Below are 24,635 nucleotides of genomic sequence, written 5' to 3' on the forward strand. Positions count from 1 at the left end.
TGCTAAATTCGTTTGCAAGATCACTACAGGTTCTAACAGTAGGAGGATTTTTCATGGCTTGTACTTCTGCCATTCCATCAAAAACCACTACTGCAAGTTTATTAGATGTATCTACTACTGAAGAATGATTTGAAGTGACAGATATCTGATTTGCTAATGGGTGCAGGTTAACAGTTACGTTATAATGCAGTGACGTGATCTTCCAATAGTTTCATCGGTTTAGATTTATTAGCACACAATAACCGTGTACCATCTAAGGCGAACATTGATCGAGAAACAGCAGAAAATTCATAAGTACCCAGTGACTCCTTCAGATTGATATCAGGTCAACTTCTTGACACAACCAGCAAAACATGTAACAGCGGTCGATCTGCCTTTAGTTGTAAAACTGCTTCTACCACTTTTGTTGATACTTTTTTGAAACCAGATCTACACAATTTTAATTTAATTTGCTTTATTTTCGTCCAGAAATACGTTAAGTCAGACTCAATTTGTCCAGTTTTGAAGCTGACGTACAACTCTTTCCCAAGTGCTGACATTCGTGTGGGATCAATCTGAATGTCTTTGGTGAAAACAGCTTTTGTGCTGATAATGATAAGGTCATTACCATCGTATAATATCGGGTCTGCTGAATAACTCGGGGCACTGAAGATTGTAGTCACGTCAGAAATTTGGTGTTACAACTTTGATGTTGTAAGATTGTGATGATGTAAGTGAGAATATTCTGTTATTTCCATTAAGTCTTTTGCTTCTGTGGCTAGCCTTGACAGTCCAGGAGCAATCAGAAAAACCTTACCAGCGTACTTCTCCTTTGGGTAATATTTACAAGACCACCTGCTACCTTCATTGCTCTATTTTGGTGTTCTAGAGCCTTATCTGCACCCAAACCACAAAATGGTATCTTACTCGTGTTTACTACCAAATTCCCTTTCATAAAATCTTCCCAGAGATTTAGGTTTGTCCTTTCTATCCACCTTATATTAGCTAAATACCAAGTGATCATACTTGCATAGTTTCTTAAATCAAGAGCAAAGAAATATCTGACAAAATCTTCCAATGAAGCTAGATGTAGCTCCCAATTACCAGTTCTTACAGATCGTATGTAACTCAACATAGTGCCAACCATTTCCATATATTGGCGAGCAACTTTAAAGGTGGGTTTGTGCTCTCCTTCAGCATTATCAAATTCCTCCATTTTAGACAGGATTTTCAAGTTCTTTAGAGCAAAAACAGTCTGTTTGTGAACTGAATTAATATCTGTAATGTTGTTTGTTTGCAGGGCAGCAATCAACTTTTTGATCTCCCTATCAAATTATTTTATACCTCCATTATGGGTAGAAAACAAGTCAGTATAGCATTTAAATAAAGCAAGCAGAAGTGTTGTATGCTCCTCAATTCTTCATCTCGCATGCTTTCCTGCCAGGATTTGTGACATTATTAAATCGCCATATAAATCATATAAAGCACATACAAGTGCTGTACCTTCTACAAATATACCTATTGCTTTTAGCATTGCCATTTCTCTGTGCAATTCTCCTGGTCTCAACATCCAATTTTTAGTAGAGAGACCTGGTTTTGCTATTGCTAAATTACAAACTGGTTTATAAAGACCAGGGTTGAAAGAGACACAGCTTTTTAATCTGAACCTACAATGGTGGTTGTCCGTCTTTCCAACCTTTCCATACACGTTACCTGTGTAGAAACAGTTTCTGGACTGCTGTCTATGAGAGGAAGCAAACAAACCCTCATTTTTTTTTTTTCATTGGCTTATTCACCAAGGATAGATATGCGGACAAGCAGGGCAATATATAGTCTAGGAAATAAATGTAGATTACTAAATATGTTTCATGGAGGGAAACTGGTGTCTAACTAACAACTGGTAAGAGATATGAAAAAATCGATAAGGACTAAATTTGTTCTTCGGATCACGGACATAAAAAAATGTTCTATGCACATTTTGCATATGAGAGCTCTGGAAGAAGTTATTCTAAATATAATGTATGAATTTCACATATGGCAGCCATCTTGAATTTATGATGTTATAAATAACATATGGTGAAATTTTATTTTATTTTATTTTATGCTAATTGCTTTATGTCGTACCGACACAGATAGGTCTTATGGCGACGATGGGACAGGGAAGGGCTAGGAGTGGGAAGGAAGTGGCCGTGGCCTTAATTAAGGTACAGCCCCAGCATTTGCCTGGTGTGAAACTGAGAAACCATGGAAAACCATCTTCAGGGCTGCCGACAGTGGGGTTCGAACCTACTATCTCCCGAATACTGGATACTGGCCGCACTTAAGCGACTGCAGCTATCGAGCTCGGTGGTGCAATTTTAAGGTAAACACCCAGCACTACACCATTATGTAGCATATAATAAAGCGATTCCACAGTCACACCTTCCCTTCACAAAAAATCCGACAGAGTAGGCAAATGTGCATTATGCTCCAGGATTAATATGATTTTCCTCTTAAGCACATAAGATTAATTGAATTATGTTTTAGTTCCCACATAACTAGTAGCTGAAGATGTCCTATACTTGGATAAAACATGTTCTACTAATTTATATCATGATATTCTTAACATTAAATGTTGTATTGAAATTGTATAGAAAATTAGGATACATCATTCAGAACAATGAAGAGAATTCAGCATTGGCACATTGTCAATCTCATAGACATACATTACCTGTAAGTTGTTTTGTTATCATCATCATCATCATTGGAAGTGATATTCTGTAAGGTTCTGGAAATATTAAGACGCGGACTTTTGGAACAGGGTGTGTCGGCCCTTGTCGATTCTAGAAGCATGTCTTTACCAATTTTGGAAGATGGGAAAGTTCGCGATTAGAGTTAGGTGATGTTCTAGAATATTGCAAAAACATCGCAACGTGATAAAGGGTTTTGATTGGTAGATCTCGGTGGCGATAGAAAGACTCCTGCGCTCTGATTGGTCACTTGGTGATCACACTAGGGCCAGGCTTGCCTTCTTAAGAGAATGAATGAGATTTCATGGTCTTTCGTTTTCTCATCAGTCCAGCGATCAGACGCACGTCGGCGAATCCTCGCTTCCGGGATGGGCTACCTTGGGGTAAGCACTGTTGCTTTCAGTTCCACCTTAATTCACATTTAATGTTCACTTGTATTTTCACATAGGAGTTTGCCCTACTCGCCCAGACTCGCCACTCAATTACTCAGATGCCTTAGAAAGCGCGTTAACTTTCATTTAATATTGTATTTGTATCCTGTACTTCCTCTTTGCCTCAAAATTCTATTGTAGAAGTTGCATTATGTTAAGATATCTTTAGTTAACCTATTGCCGTAAGAGGAAAGCTCTCTACAAACATCTAATTTGTATTTTGGAAATAGCGTAACTGGATTATTTGGATAGATGGATTTTGTTCTGAATTTTCTTTGTAATGTTTATTTTGGAAAATAATATCTTGAATCAAGGGATCACCGTTGATTTGACCGACTCGTTGGCTGAATGGTCAGCGTACTGGCCTTCGGTTCAGAGGGTCCCGGGTTCAATTCCCGGCCGGGTCGGGGATTTTAACCTTAATTGGTTAATTCCAATGGCACGGGGGCTGGGTGTATGTGTTGTCTTCATCACCATTCCATCCTTATCACGAGATGCAGGTCGCCTACGGGTGTCAAATAGAAAGACCTGCATCTGGCGAGCCGAAACCGTCCTGGGACATCCCGGCACTAAAAGTCATACGACATTTCGACTGTTGATTTTTCTGGAAACCTGCAACCTTCATATCCCGATGGCCCTGGTAGGTTTCCCAGACCCGCTCCACATTCCTTTATTATAGTCGTCACGTTGCCCAACCTGATGTTTATTCGTTTGTATTGGTGCAGTTTATCTGATGTTTTATTTTGTGCTAAGGTTTTAACGTACCGTGTAATTTGATTTTTTTCCCCTTTTCTTAACTGTGTATCGTGTAACCACTGGAAACCAGTTACGATCATCTTGCACTATTTCCATCACCTCTCTGTCATTACCCTGGTCAGGACCTATAGTTCCGTTTTTATGAGTTTCGACTTGACAGTAGCCGGAAGTCAGACGGTGGTGCCAAATTGCTACGAATATAAACAGCTGATTTACGATACACAACACGAACAGAAATGTAAATACTGGAATATAAGTCCATAATCAGTTATTCTTTGTAGCAACATACATGATTCACATAAGATGAACAATAATACACAACACATTAAAATATAAAGATAAGATATAAGATAAAATGTGAGAAAATTAAATTAAATTTCTGCTCACCATGTAGCAGATCTCACGTTGCTGTTAGATTTAGTTTCCCGTAACAAAGGAAATAATCCTACAAAGCGAATACACCACTCATTTCTGAGTCGCTATCAGCATTGTCATCGTCTGTTGAGGTTTCACTCTCGCTTGACCCTAAAGAGGTAGTAAAGTCTTCAACATAATTGTCTGTGAGACTTTCTTTCTCCCAAGCTTTAATCATCTCGGATTTTGAGTGCCTCACAACGTTGCTCCAGTCCTCCGCATTTAAACGGCCTACGGCTTCACAAATAAGTCTTTCAACTTCCAAAACTATGAAGAGTCGGTTATTCTCAGCTACATAATACTTCACTTGGGCCCAAATCAGTTCTATGGCGTTAAAATGGCAATGGTATAGTGGAAGGGGTACTGGGCAGGTAAGAAGAATCAAACAGTACAAACTTCAAAGAAAAAGTATACATAGAAGACTCAAGTGGTCGAATGTGGCCAATAAAGTTATAAAAATACACAGGAGAATAATGCAGAAGGATACTTGCGCACAATATGTTAACTTCATAGGCATCAGTAGCAAAAACTGTACAAGTTGTGCAATAAGGAGGAGTTCAATTATGTGAATGAGTGGAGTTTGGTACATGCAGTATTTTTGGTTGTTTATACTGAAAAGATATTTTGAGGCAAAGAAGTTTGATGCAAGAAGGAACTTAGTAAAATATTTTATGTCATCGGACAGTAAGTTGAAGAATGAGTTTTTTGTCTGAAGTTGTGGTAGTTGTTATAGTTGGAGAGTCATTGAATGTCGGTTGCGAGTCAGTGGTATAAATATACATATATGTCAAGATGCTTGATGGCATGAGTAATTTTCTTGGGGATTGTATCAAGAAAATTTGAAAATGTTATTATTTCAGACATTGTGATTTTAAGGTATAAAATAATGATGCAGCAATATGAGGTACGTTAATAACATTATAATTGTGGTACTTAATATAGTACTGAGAAAAAAAAAGAAGTATTATTATTGGAATTAGAATAAATACTGTATATATATACATTGAGTGGCTGAGCAGCTGAGTGTTGTGAAGATGGCAACATGTTACGAGTTAACCGACTTTGAACTTGGGATGATCATCAGCGCATGGGTCACAGCATTGCAGAGATTACACCTGAATTCGGATTTCCGAGGTCAACAGTGTCGAGGGTGGATCTTCAATATCACAGAGAGAATGTTACCACCCGCGTGAACCGCCCCACGGGAAGACCACAGGTGTTTAACAAATTAACATCACTTCACCTCCGCAGAACCATACTGGGCGCTCGACAGGCTACTGTGAGTCAGATCACCGCCCAACTGAATGTTGGGAGTCAGGAACCCATTTCTACAAGGGCTGTAAGGAAGCAAATGCACTGCATAGGCTTCACCGGCCTACCAACTCTTGTTCCTTTGTTGACACCTAGACACAGAGCTCAGTGACGTGCATGGGACCATGAACATCGGCAATAGACCATGGAACAGTGACAGCGAAAGATATGGTCCGATGAATCCCGGTTCAGGCTGTATCGAGCTGATAGTTATGTGAGAGTGTGCCATATGCCCCATGAAGCTATGGATCCTGCGTGTCAACAAGGTTGTGTCCAGGCGGGAGGTGGTTCAGTTCAAGTCTGGGCGGCGTTCTCATAGTCACAATTAGGCTGCACTGTCCGGCTGCAGAGAGCGCAGATAGGTGCACGTTATGTGGACATTCGCTCAGACCATCTGCATCCCTTTCTGGCCCTAGATACCCTGATCAAGATGCCATGTTTCAACAGAACAATGCGCCATGTCGCCGCTCTGTGGTGGCACACAGCCCTCCAGATTGCTCGATATTAATCCAATCTAGCATTTATGGGACACTGTCGATGCTGGTGTATGCTACACGAACCCTGCACCAACTTCACAAGAGCAATTGTGGCTAGTAGTGCAAGATGCATGGGTCCAGTTCCCTTCAGAATGATTCCAACACCTTGTAGAGTCAATGCCTCACCGCACTGCTGCCGTTTTGGGGGCTCGCAGAGGAGGAACTTGTTATTAACATCACATTCAGTGTCTTCCCATGACTTTTGGCCACTCAGTGTATATTTATTGAATGAATCAATGAATTTCCACAATTACAGGTTGCCACAACAGACAAAGTAAAGCATTTCAGTATACAGAAATGTTTAACATATAGATATATAGTGGTGATAAAAGTTTTTTAAATAATAGAGGTCCAAACAAATGAGATCTCAGGATGTGTACAGATCCATGTATTCTTTCAGTGCTGTACATAGACTTATTACATTATTTCAATATTGCCATAAATTATACTATTTAAATATTTAAATTAAAATCAAGGTAAGATAGCATAAAAATCCATATTTTATCAGCAAATCACTCACACTGTATACAAGTTTCAATGAATTGATAATTTTGCTGCTGTGGTGCTTAAGTATTTTATTATCTCTATTTATCAAAAACTCATAACAACTCTAAATCCAAATGCACCTCACCTCATAACTAAGAAACAAAATAATCTTGAACTCTACCTGCTGCCAAGAATTTCATTATAGACTCAGTTCCTTGGCGGAGCACCGCCGCTGAAGGATATGTGAAGTTCTCAGGATTTAGATGTAACTCTCTGAGGGCACAAGCTTTGCATAAGTTAGTTGGCAAATGTGACAAATCCTTGTTGAGACGAATGTCCAGATGCTGGAGGTTGAGCAAGCAACCAATGGAACTTGGCAATCCCTCTAATTTATTTTCTGATACAATCAAAGTCTGTAGGTTTTCCAGCTCGCTTATAACTTCAGGAAGAAAAGTCAGCTGATTAGCTTTAACATTCAGTTCCTGAAAGAAAAGGAAAGATTAAAATTAATTTTCTTAATAGCATATATAGTCATATAGTCATTTACTGTTTCAAAAGCTTCTCTATTATACAGTTATAAGCTTGTAATTTTACACAACTCTTCACATCATGATCAGTGCCATGTAGGTTTCTGCTTTATGAGGAATCTGAATTGAAGGTATGTGCTTAATCACTTTTATTGTGGCAGTATTAAGACAGCAGTGGGAATTGATTGAAATTTCTTTATTGTTTTAAAAATTCTTTTTGTTGTTGTATAAGATTTTATTTTGTTTGGACCTTAGGACCTGGGAGAATTCTGTTTTAGAAACTTTTTTTTTTTAATCAAAATTATTATCTGTGAATTTTAAATTTTTGTTATCAAAATTTGTGAAACGGCATGTACCTACATCCGCAGTTCTGGAAGCACTTTTCCTATTCTGTAAACGAAGACTTATCTCGAACATTTGTCAGCAAGAATGAAGAGACTTTTGATTGGAGAAAATAAGAGTTAATGTAAGTTTAATGGGTGAATGTGAAAGACAAGGGTAAATCCTGGTTTCTGATTGGTTCCCTTGGGTAGTTGCACCATTTCCTATTTCTGGATCTTACCCTGCTTCTTCGGTGGGAGCGAGGTAGGATCTGCGTATTTGATTATCTGACCATAGTAGTGAGCGGTCGTGCTCCTCCTTTGGTCCCTTCATGCGATACCTAGTCTCAAAGTAAGCACTGTTTTTACATTTATTTTGGTTTTCAACTTCATTTAAATGTAATAATTTATTTTCCTTGTGCAGGAGTTTATTCTCGAGTTTCACGTTTCACATTTACCACTAAATATGTCGAAATGACTTGGCTTTTCAGCTAAGATATTGTACCTTTTGTTTTGGAGGCAATACCCTTTTCCTTAACTTCGTACAGGTAACTTCTAATGTAATATCCCTCAGGTTCGCCTCCTTGCATTTCTGTGTTGCCTTATGTAAGTACTGAACATCTATGCATATTACCTGAAGTGTTTTAGGTACTGATGCAAGTTTTCTGTACCTCTGTGTCTGGTCTTATTGCTACTTTTGTGTAGATTGGGATTAGCCCTCATTTTATCATCATGTATTGTTGGATAATTTCCCTTCAATTCAAATTCTGTGATTAAATTTCTTTTAATGAACTGCAAATATCTGCAGGCATGGCTAAATTCTAAATTTCCTTGTAAAGTTTTTTCTATTTTGAGTTTTTGATTTGTTCCTTTCTGTTATGAGTTTTGATTTGTTTCCTTTTTATTAAAATAAATGTGTGCAACCCAAGGGAATTACCCTCTACATTTTCTTTCTTTGCAAAAGGCTACGTTCTATTACCTCTCAGGGTACCATGCTACTTTCCACATATATTCTGTAGTTGTCATGATTCCTAACCTGTTGTTTACGTTTTGTACTACAATGCTTTTGTTGAACCTTCAGTTTTTCTCTTACTGTGTTTAAATTTTGTAACCATAATTGGGATAATTATGCCTACACATAATAATAATAATAATAATAATAATAATAATAATAATAATAATAATAATAATAATAATAATAATAATAATAATAATAATAATAATAATAAAAGTGAATACTTAATAATATGAATAAGAAAATATCAAAATGATGCAGTGGCGGTGAATTCACATCAGAGCATGGAAACGTGACGGATAACTATCAATACTGGTACTCAAAATTAAATCAAATACAAGAGAACACTTACGGGCCTAAAAATGACAACTAAGAGAGGGGAGTGGAAGGTGCTGGAACCCTATGAGGTCCATGGGAAGGTATGACGTTATGGGGGAGAAAAGATTTACAATAATACACCCAACAGACAAATAATTATTGAGAAAATGAACATACAATTATAAATGAACAAATAAATGAACTGCGGTTTAACTGATACTTGAGACACAAAACAAAAGATGTATAAGGGAAACAATTAAGCTCTTCAGTCATGAACAAACTTTAACATAGAGATTCACAGTAAAGTTAAATTCACGGAATGAAAGGAGGCAACCAGAAAAGAATCAAAATTTAAATACACTATTCAAGAAAGTGTGTTGCAGTTACTTACAATTACAACTAGAGTTAGAAAAGAAGGTCTGCCTCTGAAAACAACATGTTGCAGACTAGCATAATTGCTAAGTCATATAAATGTTCTATTTTGGAAAATGTGGAAAACTAGAGGAAACTCCGGCACACAAGATGAAATTCTACATAATTACTGAAGTTACAATAAACACAAGAATGCATTTAAATAACATAAGGCAATAACATAGCGCTTGCCTTTGCCGGCTGAAGACCCATTGCGAGACGGATGCTAAATTTGTCTGCCTGCTGCAATGATCCAAATTCAAAGACGCAGACAAATTGACTCGCACATGCGAGGAGCCACAAACAGGAAATCAAGTGATTACAAACTAACCAATAGCAACACTCCAGTTTGCCACACTCACCAATTAAAATCCTAATATACTGGCCAATAAAAACACTTGTACTTTGGCCAATTACAATGATATAGTATAATCCTTTCTGCTGAATTCGCATCTTAGCGGATATTACAAAACGACAGGAAAAAGCCACTTACACATGGCACACCCTGCCTCACAAGTCATGTATAACAATTCCACATCCCTTTCTATACTTTACAAAAGAATACAATTTAAATCAGGAAATTTAAAAGAACATAAATCTTCTTCATAGTCCCTTCCTTCATAGGCCTAAATATTTAATAATTTTTAAGTAAGAAAACTACATACAATAATTTGCTTTGCATAAACACTTCAGTTCTTTAAATGTTTCTTCTTACCCAACATGATGAGAAGACAAAATTAAATGATAACAAGGCAACATTTATATCACAAGGACTTCTGTTGTTTCACTGATTTCTGTTCATTGCTGTTCAACAATGGCCACAAATTTCATAACTTTTTTTTTTTTTTTTTTGCGTAATCAAGCCCTCGCGGTTACATTTGTAAACCCACATGCATTGACCAAGATTAGATTGTATTTGACGAGATTCTCAGACATACATTTTCCTACCAGGGGTGTGTCTTAATTAAGGCCAAGCTGCTTCCTTCCAAGTCCTAGATCGATCAATCAATCAATCAATCAATCAATTGCTATCTCACTCAATCAATCATTTTTTCAAAAGGTACAGTCAAAGGTTCCACCTTTACAATACTAAAAGATTTTTTTATTTAATTAACAATTAACAAAATATTGGTATGTGTTTCGTCTATCTTGTAGACATCATCAGCCGAATAATTGTAAAAATAAGTACAATAGACAAGTACAAAAACACATTAAAATGATTCGGATTACAGAATACATCCATTAAAATTCATGTTAAAAATATTTTTTGTTTGAAGAATGTTCTGGAGCACAAATGTTTGGTTCTAATAAAGTGAAGACACAGATATTAAACACGTGTGAGAGTTCCGATAAAATAAAGGTAACTGAGCTCTTCTTATTGACGTGATGATGTCGTTAACAATTCTTAGTTATACGACAGGCAGAATAGTTGACTGCAATTTCATACATGAAGAAATTGTGTTGTAGTTGAGTATCCCTAGAACGAAAACGTTTGCTATTAGCAACGTTAAAAGTAGGAAAGTTTGAAGCATCTTATAATTACAAGTGAAATTAGAAATAATATGCGACACATCTGACTACTTGCGTCCTTGCCTACCGAAGTATGGTTAGCTCAAAGCGTGTGTTAATGTTGACGGCTGACTGAAGGTGAACTGTGGAGGCCATGTGGGATTAAAGCTAGTTTGAAGGGAGAGTAGGGGAGGGTTAAATCCAGTGTGTGGGGAGCGAGTGTGTAAACGTTTGTTGTGAGGCTTGTTCAAGGAGAAACTGTTGAGTAATGCCTCGAAAAGTACATTCACATCAAGCACATTCGATCACTCAATCATCAATCAATTTGGATTTAGGGCTGATGTTTAGGTGGCAGATTCCCTATCGATTGTTTACCTAGGGTTTTCTTAAATTATTTCAAAGAACTAGGAAACTTATTGAGTATCTCCCTTTTGTTGCTGAATTCTGAACAGGCTGGTGCACCCCCAGTGCTGGATTATTTTAGCCAACTACCTCAACAAAAATTAACACTAATTTGAACATAAAATACAAGCACTAATTTCAGAATAATATTTTGAGATGATACTTTAACTCGCCAGTTTATTCATACAGTTTTGGAGACGGTTCATGTTTGCGATGCAGGGTTCGATTCCTAACGAGGTGGCCAAAATATTGTCCATTAGGAAGAGGCTTAGAAATTTTCATTTGCATTATGGGCTGCGTCTATTATATGTACACGCAATACCAATCCACACACACAATTAACAGCAGAAAGATTCAATTCAGCACACAATACCGATCAGAGCAGAGCGGAACTTGCCATGAATTTAGCATCAGCTATCTGTTCGCTTCGTCCACTATCATTGCTGACATTTCTTTATTCAAAAACGCCTCGAAATAATCAATTTCAGGGCATTCAAGCCTCCGTGGCTCAGACGGCAGCGCGTCGGCCTCTCACCGCTGGATACCGTGGTTCAAATCCCGGTCACTCCATGTGAGATTTGTGCTGGACAAAGTGGAGGCAGGACAGGTTTTTCTCCGGGTACTCCGGTTTTCCCTGTCATCTTTCACTCCAGCAACACTCCCCATTCTCATTTCATAGCATCTATCACTCATTAATATAAATCACTTTGGGAGTGGCGACCCCATCGTAATAACAGCCTATATCTGATTCATTCATTACATCCCTGACCCGGTCAAAGACTGGAAAACAGGTTGTAGGTTTTCATTTTCATTCAAGGTCAAATTATTATTTGACATAGCCAGGTTTATTACAGAACTATTTAAAATAGTTTTACTTCAGTCCGCTTTGTCAATACACCTTATAATGAAAGAAAACTATTTATTTTATCATACATGTTTCGGGAAGTCATCCATTCCCTTCATCAGTGATGTCAGTTCAAAGAATAAAACAATATAACACTATCTTTTGTTTTTAGAATTTAAAGTAGTATCAGGACGAATAGAAATGCATAGTGTGACGAATTCTGCTGGTTGATATGTTCCTACACTACATGGCGCTGGTGTAGATAGAAGGTGATCAGCTGTCTCCGAAGATGTGATTCTAAATGAGATCTGAAATGATTTAATTCAGAATTTATCGTTTAAACAAATTATTTAAAACCGTGTGTTAATTATTGCAATGTTTCCAGACTGAGCATTCTATTTACTGACCGATAACTGCGTTTATGTGCGATCTGCGTTTCATTCAAATTAATATATAGTGTTCCTTGTTTTGAAAGTAATAAGTGAAAAATACACAGGAAATATTTTGCATTCAGTTATGATTTAATGACATTACTTATAAAATTGGTTCATCAGTATCTTAATGAATATGTCAAACGTGTATGTGTCTTTAGAGCTAAGAGATCTTTCATTAATTGACCCCGAAATCAAACTCAGTTGCAATTATCAATTATAACCTTAAAAACCTATGTTCAACTGTTAGTGTACATGCTATGTAATATAAACATATTATAACTCTGCAGGCACCCACATGACTGTTACGTACCATTCGCTTTGAAAGGGACCTGGATCAGGCTAGGGATGTGGACCTAGAAAAGCAAGCTATTTATATTCCATGCTTGCCTTACCTTTCATCTAAGTATAAAATACCTATCGATCGGCGGATTGTCAGAGGCCTGCTATTCGGAGCAAGAGGCGCCCTCCCTAGTCAGACATCGAACTTCCTACAAAACTTGAAAGTTCCATTCTGCGAGTTAGAAAAAATAGTAATACAGATACTGAGGGACTCTCTGCAAATCACTCACTTCCATCTGTACCTGAGAACGTGATTGACATTTCTCCCCCACTAACCCCGGGAAAAAAATAAGATAACAGCTTCAACGATTAAATCTTCATTTCTTAATATTTTTAAACTCCATTGGAATTGAAACTGTATTCTGGATCCAAATGGTCACCCTCATTGGAGGACGGACGATTTATTTCGTTAATAAATCTCTCTCTCTATGGTATACACATTTAATTCCTATATAACTACTTAAAAATATATTAACATGCTCAGCTTAATGAATCTTGCCAGCACTTCACCCCATCAGTCAGTTAACTGGACACCTTTGACATTTTCTGGGTATGTTTTGCAGTTGTACGAGCTTGCATTTCTTTCCTTATTTCTTTTATTCGGAAATAAAATCGGCATCATATTGTAATGGTAAATTAATTTTGCTACCAAGTCCTGAGCAATGTTCAGTACAGCACCCAAGTCCATGAGAAACAGTAATTGGAGGTAAACTATCCAGGCATTCTTGAAATATTTCTCCCCATACAACTTCCTCTACATGAGAAAACATAAATAATTAATTCTATGGGTAAATGAGATAGTTGGGTGAGTTACTATAATCTGGTAAACTTGTTAGAACTGAAAACAGACTGCCTTTTGCCTCCTCTGTATTAAATAAAATGGCGTATGGCTTTTAGTGCAGGGTGTGTCCGAGGACGCCAGATGCAGGAGTTTTGATTTGACGCCCGTAGGCGACATGAGCGTCGTGAGGAGAATGAAATGATGATGAAGACGACGCATACACCCAGGTCCTGTCCCAGCGAAATTAACCAATTATGGTTAATTCCCTGCCGGGAATCGAACCGGGGACCCCTGTGACCAAAGGCCAGCATGCTAACCATTTAGCCATGGAGCCGGACTCCTCCGTATTGTTTTTCAGATAACCAATACATGCTGTAAAATCTGTCACTTTGCTTGCATGTTTAAAAAAATCCCCATAGAAGTGATGAATAACATTCATTTTTGAACTGGTGAAAGGAACTATTTGTTCATCTTCGCAACTTGATAATAGTAGCTGATCAAAGGTAAGTTTGCTGTAAATTTTTCCTGAGCTGTACTTATGATTTTGGCATTCACTTTGATAACAGCTTTTGCCATGGCTCTAATCTGACTGAAAAATTATGTTAAGGGTACTATCATTTAAAGGCAAATCTTGACATGGGATAGCCTTCGACCACTTTGAGAATAGAATGGGATATTTTGGGTGTGAAAAAAAATGCCGGTTTTCATTCGAATGTTTATCGTAACCCGACTTGCAACCCGGGACACAGCAAGTTGTAGGCAAATTCACATGCGTTAGTAAATTGATCCATATGCCAAAGTATACGTCCTACTTCTCAAATGCATAATCTTTTTAACTTTCCAGTTCACGAAAAGTTAACACCAGATATTTTGCATGTATAAAACTGGAGAATGTATAAAACTACTGGAAAAATACCACAAAGTGTTTGCACGCTTCCAAATTAAGCCGACAAAAAGCGCGCGTACTTGGACTTTTATCGATGGCAGTGCTGCAGGTGACGAAGAACATGTACGCCGTGTCTGTTAACATGTGATTCAGAGGGGGTCGTCACACTATTCATTTCTATTCATCCTGGTAGTATTGTGTCCTAATTCACCATATCAATGAATAAAGAAAACTAATGAAATATTATGAAAATGATCAATACATAAAATTTTGTTCAACTGAATGAGAATAATCACGATGCGCAGGTCGCCTACGGGAGTCAAATAGAAAGACCTGCACCTGGCGAGCCGAACCCGTCCTGGGATATCCCGGCACTAAAAGCCATACATTTCATTTCATTCAGAATGAAAATGAAAACCTACAACCTGTTTTCCAGTCTTTGACCGGGTCAGGAATGAAATGAATGAATCATATATAGGCTATTAGTACGATGGGGTCGCCAATCCCAAAGTGATTTTATTAATGACTGATAGACGCTATGAAATGAGAATGTAGAGTGTTGCTGGAATGAAAGATGACAGGGAAAACCGGAGTACCCGGAGAAAAACCTGTCCCGCCTCTGCTTTGTCCAGCACAAATCTCACGTGGAGTGACCGGGATTTGAACCACGGTATCCAGCGGTGAGAGGCCGACGCGCTGCCGTCTGAGCCACGGAGGCTCTCATTCAGAATACTTACATAAATTTAAGATCTTCAAGTTTTTCTTCTTTTTTCTCCTTCTTTTTTTCCTTAAATGATCATATGCTAGTCTATACAGTGGGTTATCGTCTGTACTTCTCTCATTTAAACCTGATTCAATTTCTTTTTGTGCAAGATAAAAAAATATTTTGTTTTGTTTTTGCTATTTTGCTTTACGCCGCACTGACACAGATAGGTCTTATGGCGACGATGGTATAGGAAAGGCCTAGGAATGGGAAGGAAGCGGCTGTGGCCTTAATTAAGGCACAGCACCAGCATTTGCCTGGTGTGAAAATGGGAAAACACGGAAAACCATCTTCAGGCCTGCCGACAGTGGGGTTCAAACCCACTATCTCCTGGATGCAAGCTCACAGCTGCGCGCTCCTAACCGCACGGCCAACTTGCCCGGTAGATAAATTTCTAAACCTTCCAAAACAGTCATTAATTTTCCCTTTTTGACCGAATGTATTAATTCCATGTCATTAGAAATGTCTGTAAATTTATGATTCTTTTTGACCATATGTTCTCCCATTGCCGAATATATTTTATGTTTGACTGCATTAACATGTTCTTTGTATTTTATAGCCAAACTTCTTCCAGACAGTCCTATGTATCGCTACCTACATGTTTGGCATGTCAATTTGTAAATTCCTGATTTATTGAATATACATTTATTCTCTATCTTACCTGAATTGAAAATTATCTTATTAGTATTATTATCCGTTTTGTATGGGATATTGATGTTCTTTTTTGTGAAAATTTTAACCAGTTGATAAGAACGTTCAAAATGTTAGAGCTGCAGATTTCTTTTTCTCCCTTTGCTCTTTAATTAAAGTTATTTTTGGTTCTTTTTTCATTTTATTTATCATTCTATTAATACATTTTCTGGAATATCTATTGCTACGAGCAATTTGGTAGATTATATTTATCTCTCTATTATAATTCTTCCTAGACATAGGCATGTTCATAGTTCTTTCTATTAATTAAACTGTAAAATGTTACCTTTTTATGTTGACCTGGATGATTGGAGTAGTTTCTGATAATAGTATCTGTTTGAGTAGCTTTTCTGAAAATTTGAAAATCAAAATGACCAGAATTTCTAGTAATTGTTAAGTCTAAATAATTTAAAGTCCGATCATTTTAAGATTCCATCATAAAATGCACTTGTTTATCCAAAGTATTTAAATACTCTAATATATCATCAGGTTTAACCTTTTGTTCATCGATAATAATAAATATATCATCGACGTATTTTAACCATGTAATCAATCCATCTATTTTATCTATTTTATTATATTCCATGTAATCCATAAATACGTTTGCTAAAATACCTGAAGCTGGTGAACCCATTGCTAGGCCTTTAGACTGTTTGTAAATTTTGTTGTCAAAAACAAAATAGTTATTTTTCCAAAGAAATTCTGGTAATGTTAAAAATTCTTCAATTTCCACCTTACTTAATTTGCTGTGTTGGATTAAATTCTTTCTTACTATTTTTATAGTATCTATGATAGGAATGTTGGAGTACATATCTTTGATATCCAAACTATGTATCGTGTAGTAGTCTGTTAGCTCAATATTTTTAATTCTTTTACAAAAGTCAATAGTATTAATTAGGTGCATCTGGCTATTAAACTTATAGGGTTCTTTTAAAAATCTTTGTATGAATTTGGCCGTCTTATATACCAGACTATTTCTAAAATCAACTATTGGTCTAATAGGAATTTCTTGTTTATGAATTTTCAGTAGTACCCTTAAAGTAGTTATTTCTGGTCTCATGTTAACTAGACAGTATCTTTGGAGTCTAATAAGAAAGTTACGGTATTGAGAATTTGTTTGAGTTTTTTCTGCATAGATGACATGGGACCTATTTTTATCAATTCAAAATTATTGCTACTTAGAAAATTTTTAGTCTTTTCAATATAATCTTGTCTTTCTATCAGCACAACAGTATTACCTTTATCAGCTTTTGTCACAACAATATTATTATATATTATTATCTATCTCCTTCTTCAATAATTTAATATTCTTATTCAACTCCTTATGGTTCTCTACCATATGTTCTATCATATTGGATAATGATCTACTAACTTCGTATCTAAGAGGAACTTGTTCATTAACTGGTAAGCAGATAATAATATCAGTAAAGTAAGATATGAAGGTAATGAGGTGCGGCACAAATGTGAAACAGTCTACGTATATCAGCTCCAGGATATGCAAGTAGTAATCTTGTATGACCAGGTACCATTCGCCATTGTGTTTCAATAAGTCCGCCGAGACTTGCTGCCACAGATGTTGTGACAATTCTCCAGTCATTAGAGGCTCGGCATGGGGCTCATGTCTATTTTCCAAACATACTCTACAGTTGGCTACAATACACTCGATGTCCTTTGAGCATCCCGGCCACCACCGACTCCTTGGCCCGTCTTCAGCATTTAACCAGACCCTGGTGTCCACAATGTAACTTTTCCAAGAAACGTTTCAAACTCTGCCTTGACCTTGTCATATTTACCGCTATCCGCCTCATTGAAACCGAAATACTTCAACAGATCTTCACCCTAGTCTCCCAAAGAATATAACAGCATACTCAATAGCTCCTCCTTTTCCTTGCACTTCAATTCGGACAAAGCTCTAAAACGTTCAAACCTTCTAATCCAATGAAGCCAATCTGATGGCTCTTTAAAGTGAAATATCTCAGGAGGTGAGACTTGGTAACAACTGGTAGCTTCCATTTGAAGAGTAGTGGTATTTCCCATTTGATTGAATAGGCCAGATGATATCATTATCACAATATCACTCACAAAACACCCGATACCATGTAATGTTGGGCGTAGGATATTAATGAGCTATCGTCTTTTAACATAAGTTATTATTGTGTACTTCACATAACCCAACATCCACAAAACTAAACATATTACATATAACCATAATACTCAGATATTTGCCATAATCAATATCTCAATACCAAAGAGGTCATACAAAAAGGTTACATAACACAACACAAATGTTTGCAAGTAACAAGATTTTGGAAATCTACTAACCCTCAAGTTCTTTAGATATCGGATATCATCAGGTAAAACAGCCAGATTATTGGAATGAAGGTCTAATACTTGCAGTAAAGATAAATCTTGCATTTTTCCACCTGCTGCCAAAGAAACAAGGAGATTCTCCTGCAAGTAAACAACACATGTGAATTATGAATAAGAAATAAAATATGAAGTAGGTACACAGCAATCTGAGAAATTAAGGGTTTCAAAAACCAGCGTTTTTTGGATGTACATTTTTACTAAATATGCAAACATTGAAAACAGCTACTGTCAACATTAAAATTAGTTTCTGAATTTATTGTAACTGATGGGCCATCAACATTGATCTAAGTTTTTAAAAAACTAGGTCGATGACTGTTGTTTTATGGGGCCAAACATTGAGGTTATAAGTCTACAAAACAATTCAACAAAAGGTAAATATTCTGCAACTGTAATAGATAGTTTTCATCTAGCCTACACATGAGATTAGCACTGGCGGTCTTTATTTTGCTGAGGTGACTGAGCTGCAGAGTGTCTAGCTCCCTGGGTAAATGGTCAGTGTACTGGTCTTCTGTTCAGAGGCCCCAGGTTTGATTCCCGGCCAGGTTGGTACATGGTTAATTCCTCTGGCTCGGGGGCTGTGCGTCTGTGTTTTTCTTAATACACTTGTCTTCACCTCTACACAACACATCACACTACCAACCACGACAAAAATACATAACAGTGAGCACATCACTTAGCATAGGATTGGCATCAGGAAGAGCATCCGGCTATAAAAGTGGGCCAAATCCACTTCACGTGCTGACCCCAATAAATTGGGAAAAGTGCCAGAAAGGAAAAGAAGAAGAAGACTGGGCTGCAAAGTAGGTTTGAAAATGGTATGAGATTTTAAGTAATGGAATAAATAAGTGACAACTCAAGTCAAAAGGAACATGATAAGGAACCATAATAGGATAAAAACAATGACAGGTTAGCAATGGAAGAGGGAGTAACAGAAAGAGGAAACGTGAAAAAACCCAAAAGCAAAGAGAACCATATTTATATGCAACTGTATTGTGATAGCCCCAAGACCTCATGTTTTTGTGGAATCCAAAACACAGGAACATGAGTTTCATTTTAAAAATCTCACATGTACTGGCAGAGTTTTGAACTATGGCCATATTAGTGAGATTCTAGTGGCTATGCCACTCAGTTACTACACCTTCTCCATGTCTTCACATACCGCAGTGTTCAAATAAGTTCTCTCCTCATTACTACCAGTTCCCCTACATTCTTACTTTCTATATACAACCTGATTTATCACTTTTATTGTCTTTGTTCCATTTTTCCTTGTGTGTTCATCCCAGGCTTCTATTCTTTTACTATTTGTTTTCAGCCTTTTCTTTTCATTGCTTCCCTTTTCTTATCTTTATCTGGCTTTCTTCCTATTCTATACTTCCCACATCAAGACTGAAGATCTGACAGATAGGTGTTGATAACTGCCATTGTGAAGATGCTGGGAAGTAGAAATAAGCTCGTCAGAGGTTAGAAAAAGATAGATATTTATTGCAATAATTGCAATAATGAATTCCAATGAGCCAAAGGTTCATACAGAGGAATTGTACAATGACTAATATATGTATTCAATGGCGGATCTCATGAACTCTGATACATATGCTTACAATGATAAAATCAGGGGACTAGACACTAAAAGTAGAGACATTGTTGCGTCTGAACAAGCAGCGATGTTGTTGTGAATCAAGAAGGCAGTGAACTTGCGTGTTAAATTTTGAAACTACGACGAATGTTACTATTGTGGTTTGCGATTCCTGTAAAAGTTAAGTGCATCTTCAAATATATGGGTGAGAATTTAAGGAAAGAGTGAAAATTCTTCATGCAGGAGTACAGATCTTGTTATCTATACTCAGAGAACAATATTGGATCATCAAGGGAAAGAAGATAATTCATAGTATTCTGGTCAAGTGTCTCAGATGTAGAAGGTTTGAATCAAAGAATGCTGAAACAGAACCTGTGGAACTTCCAGAAGCTCGAGTAAGAGAAGCGCCTGTATTTGAAGTGGTCGGAATTGATCTAGCAGATCCATTGCACTTAAGAGGTAATACAAAATCATGGATAGTAATCTTTACATGTGCTGTTGTCAGGGCAGTTCATTTTGAGCTAGTTACCTCGCTCTCTGTGTCCAGTTTTATGTTGGTATTGAGACGATTCATGTCTGGGCGGGGTAGACCATATGTTATATATAGCGACAATGGCACAAACTTCCGTGGAACGGTCCAGCTCCATGGCTAAATGGTTAGCACACTGGCCTTTAGTCACAGGGGTCCCCGGTTTGATTCCTGGCAGGGTCTGAAATTTTAATCATCATTGGTTAATTCCGCTGGCACAGGGGCTGTCAGATGTATGTAGTCGTCTTCATCATCATTTAATCCTCATCATGATGCGCAGGTCGCCTACGGGTGTCAGATCAAAGGACCAGCACCTGGCGAGCCGTATGTCCTCAGACACTCTTGGCACTAAAAGCCATATGCCATTTGATTTCCGTGGAATGGACAATTTATTCAAGATATTTGACTGGAAGGAGATAACCGAAGAAAGAGTAGTTTTGAATACAAAATGGAGATTCAACCCACCCACTGTAGCCTGGTGGGGTGGGTGGTGGTAATGAGTTGTTCAGATGGTCAAAAAGTTGTCGCGACGGGTTCTGGGTCATGATGACAATTTTTATTGACTGTGAAGTGGTTGTAAATTCCAGACCATTGACTTACATATCAGATGACCAGAATGACCTAGTTGCTCAGACACCTTCAATGTACATAAAAGATCAAAAGGGTGGGAGTGCTAGATCTCAATTCCAGTGATAACATTAATTTAGCAAAAAGGCTGCAATACCAACAACACTTGAGAGAAGATTAGAGGAAGAGATTCAGACTGGAGTATCTAGGTCAACTTATTCACAAGAAAGGAGATGTGAAGGAGAGGAGGGAAGAGATATAGTATGGAGATGATGTGCTGATCGGCAATGACAACATGAAGAGTATGGACTGGCTCTTAGCGAGAGTGATAAGAGGTGTTCCCCAGGAAGGACAATGTAGTACAAGTAGTGAAGGTGAAAACTGCTGCTGGAGAATTCATCTGGCCAATATAACACACCCCTTAGAGATGTGTTTCTCTCCCAAAAGACCAAGTAAAGGCGCAACACTAGACGTTACACGAAAAAATACCAAAGTAGCTGTTACAAGGTCTCCAGCTCCTGGTGCCCCCTTGCAAGGTGTTAAAGTTACCAGGACAGGAAGGAAAGTGAACATCCCTGCATGTTTTCTTGAGTGAAAGAAATTAAACTGTGTTCAAAATTTTCGTTAATATTTGTTAATGTGATGATAATTTTGATTTGACAGTGTAAAATCAAAGGTGGGAGGATGCTGTGTCTGGACAAGCAGCGATGTTGTGGTTCAAGAAGGCGGTGAACTTGTGGGTTAAGTTTTGAAACAAAGACGAATGTTACTATTGTGCTTTGTGATTCCTGTAAAAGTTAACTGCATCTTTAAATATACACTTGAGAATTTAGGGAAAGAGTGAAACAGATAGTTTCATTGCTGTTCCAACGCTATTAATTTGGCCACCAACTTCATTCATTTATTTTAACCGGATGAGTTGGCCGTGCGGTTAGGGGCACGCAGCTGTGTACTTGCATCCGGGAGATAGTGGGTTCGAACCCCACTGTTGACAGCCCTGAAGATGGTTTTCCATGGTTTCCCATTTTCACACCAGGCAAATGCTGGGGCTGTACCTTAATTAAGGTCACGGCCACTTCCTCCCCACTCCTAGGCCTTTCCTATCCCATCGTCGCCATAAGACCTATGTGTCGGTGCGACATAAAGCTAATAGCATTTATTTAAAATGTCCCTTCCAGCTGCTTTATATTTCTGCTAGTGTTGTCAATATCATATACTACACAAATCTAACATTAATATTTTTCACTCTTAATACACTTACAATTCCATATAACAGTATATTTCTACAGTTCAGATCACCTCTTATTTGAGTGCATTGTTCCCATATTTTCTTCTTTTATTCAGCAATCTATTTCTTGCACATTATTTTTGCTTTAGTACCCTCTCTTATATTCTTCAGTGTTGTTTTTCATTCTCTCCAGAATTTCTTCTTTATTTCAATTTTTCTTTCATTATGTCATATCACCATGCTGCTGCTTTCTGTTAGTTTCTCTGATGCAATCTTTCCTAAACTATGTTTAGATACCATTATTACACTACCACCTCTGGAAAATCCAAGTCTAGCTAGGTGTTGTCCTGCTACGGTAACAGAGCAGACAGTGCAGCCAGTGACATAATAACCTGACTGCCTAATGAAGCAGATGGTTTCAGGTGGATGGGTTCCCTTAGAAGGGTAGATGGTCCCTCAGTGAAGGAAATGTCACTGGAAACCATCAGGTACTGTCTTTTCTCCATGTTAGGAACAGCTGCCAAACATGCCTGTTCCCTATAATAAGGGTGGCCTGTTATATAAAAATCTCCCACGCCCGAGTGACTTGCCACGGAAGACAGGAGTCAAACCTCACATCAATAGAAAAAAGAGAAAATGCCCTCAGTAGCCTGCATGGATTAAAGGACAAGATAATGCCACAGGATCCCAACATTTGAAAAGGGAGTGACATTAAATTAAACTATAAGAATAGCATCCCTTAATGTTCAAACTCTTCTAGGAGAAGCAAGATTATCAGAATTACATGCAGTGCTTGAAAAAATCAAATGGGATATGGTTGGCTTATCAGAAGTGAGATGGGTAGGAGAATCCATTCTAGAAAGAGATGATGGATCCCTCTCCTGCTACCATGGTCAGATGAAGGGACTGCATGGAGTTGGACAGGGATGCTTCCAGGAGGACAAATTAAAATGAGGTAGACTTTATATTAATGATGATATTCCAGGGTTGAAAGATGTAGATGTGCTCAGTTTATATACGAGGGTTGGGGCAAAAGTCATTGCAAATATTATTTTCATCTTGCACATATGTGAGCGGATCACAAACTACTATTTGTCATGTGGAAGCTATACATACATAGTGTGTATTCACAACAATAGATGGCTCTGTGATTGCTGGTAGTAGCACAGAGAGCACTGTAAAATTAGTTGTGTGGCGAGTGTTGTGCGTGATGGAAGTAACCCATGCTGAGCAGCGTGCATACATCAAAATAGTCATTTCTGGGGGAGAAATGAGAGAAAATGTCACAGTGAATTGATGAAAGCCCTTGGAAATAATGACCTCCCATACCGTACAGTAGCAGGGTGGGCAGGAAAGTCTCAGCAAGGACGTGTGGCAACACGTGATCAGCAATGCTCAGGGTGACCTGTCAGTATGCCAACCGACATGACCCATGCCGTCATCGAGGAGCTCCTGGAGGAAGACAGACAACAGACATTACTGCAGTCAGAGAGGGCAAATAGAATCAAGGAACGCACCATCCACAGGATATTGTGGATAGAGCTGCAACTGCGTAAAATTGCATCACAATGGATACCGCATGCACTGATGGAAGTTCAGCGGTGAATGTAATATGTAACATGCTCAGACTACCTAGCACACTGGCAACAGGATAGTGATCTCTTCTTGGCATGAATAATCACCATTGATGAATTCTGGGCCAGGGCATACAAACGGGAACCCGAACGTCAGTGGTTGGCAGTATGTGAATAATGCTACAAGCTACTGCTTTGAGGGTCTTTAGATACAGTTTTGTCAGGTCAAGGGTATGTGCACTGTGCAGTGCTGTAATGTAGGTGTGCTTGGCTGTAATTATTTTGTAACATGAAACTGGTATTGTCCTGTACACTACCATAATAAATATGTGGGGCACAATATTCACATGTTCTTCAATGTCCCACCTCGAACTTTCATCTGTATATACCACAACCAGGCTGGTATCTACAAGAAAGAAAATGGTTACAATGACTTTTGCCCTAACCCTCGCATATTTGATAGTTACCAAAGAATTGTGAGAGTAACAACTGACATATTAGAAAAGAAAGACAGGAAAAAATGGTTCAAACCTTATAAGTCTATTCAAACCCCATGGCACTACAGCCCTTGAAGGGCCTTGGCCTACAAAGCAACCGCTGCTCAGCCCGAAGTCCTGCAGGTTACGAGGTGTCATGTGGTCAGCACGACGAATCCTCTCGGCCGTTATTCTTGCCTTTCTAGACCGGGGCCGCTATCTCACCGTCAAATAGCTCCTCAATTCTAATCATATAGGCTGAGTGGACCTCGAACCAGCCCTCAGGTCCAGGTAAAAATCCCTGACCTGGCCGGGAGTCGAACCCGGGGCTGCCGGGTAAGAGGCAGGCACGCTACCCCTACACTATGGGGCTGGCTTATAAGTCTATTTAACTTGATAATCTGGACAAACAAAAGTTTGCTGTGGGAATTCAGAAC

General features: G+C 38.1%; 1 protein-coding gene across 4 annotated transcripts in view; it reads right to left on the reverse strand.

Moving 5' to 3' along the window:
* The window catches only part of LOC136887288 (E3 ubiquitin-protein ligase LRSAM1), a 687,439-nt gene that overhangs the window by 564,001 nt on the left and 98,803 nt on the right, over nt 1–24,635 (reverse strand). For all 4 annotated transcript variants that reach the window (XM_067159790.2, XM_067159791.2, XM_067159789.2 and 1 more), the window contains exons 3-4: nt 18,204–18,332; nt 6,824–7,124 (exon numbers count right to left, since the gene is read on the reverse strand). In XM_067159790.2, coding sequence (XP_067015891.2) covers nt 6,824–7,124; nt 18,204–18,332 — 430 coding nt within the window. The remainder of the gene's footprint in view (nt 1–6,823; nt 7,125–18,203; nt 18,333–24,635) is intronic.

This window comes from Anabrus simplex, chromosome 1, assembly GCF_040414725.1.
Source record: "Anabrus simplex isolate iqAnaSimp1 chromosome 1, ASM4041472v1, whole genome shotgun sequence".
NCBI classification, from domain to species: Eukaryota; Metazoa; Arthropoda; class Insecta; order Orthoptera; family Tettigoniidae; genus Anabrus; species Anabrus simplex.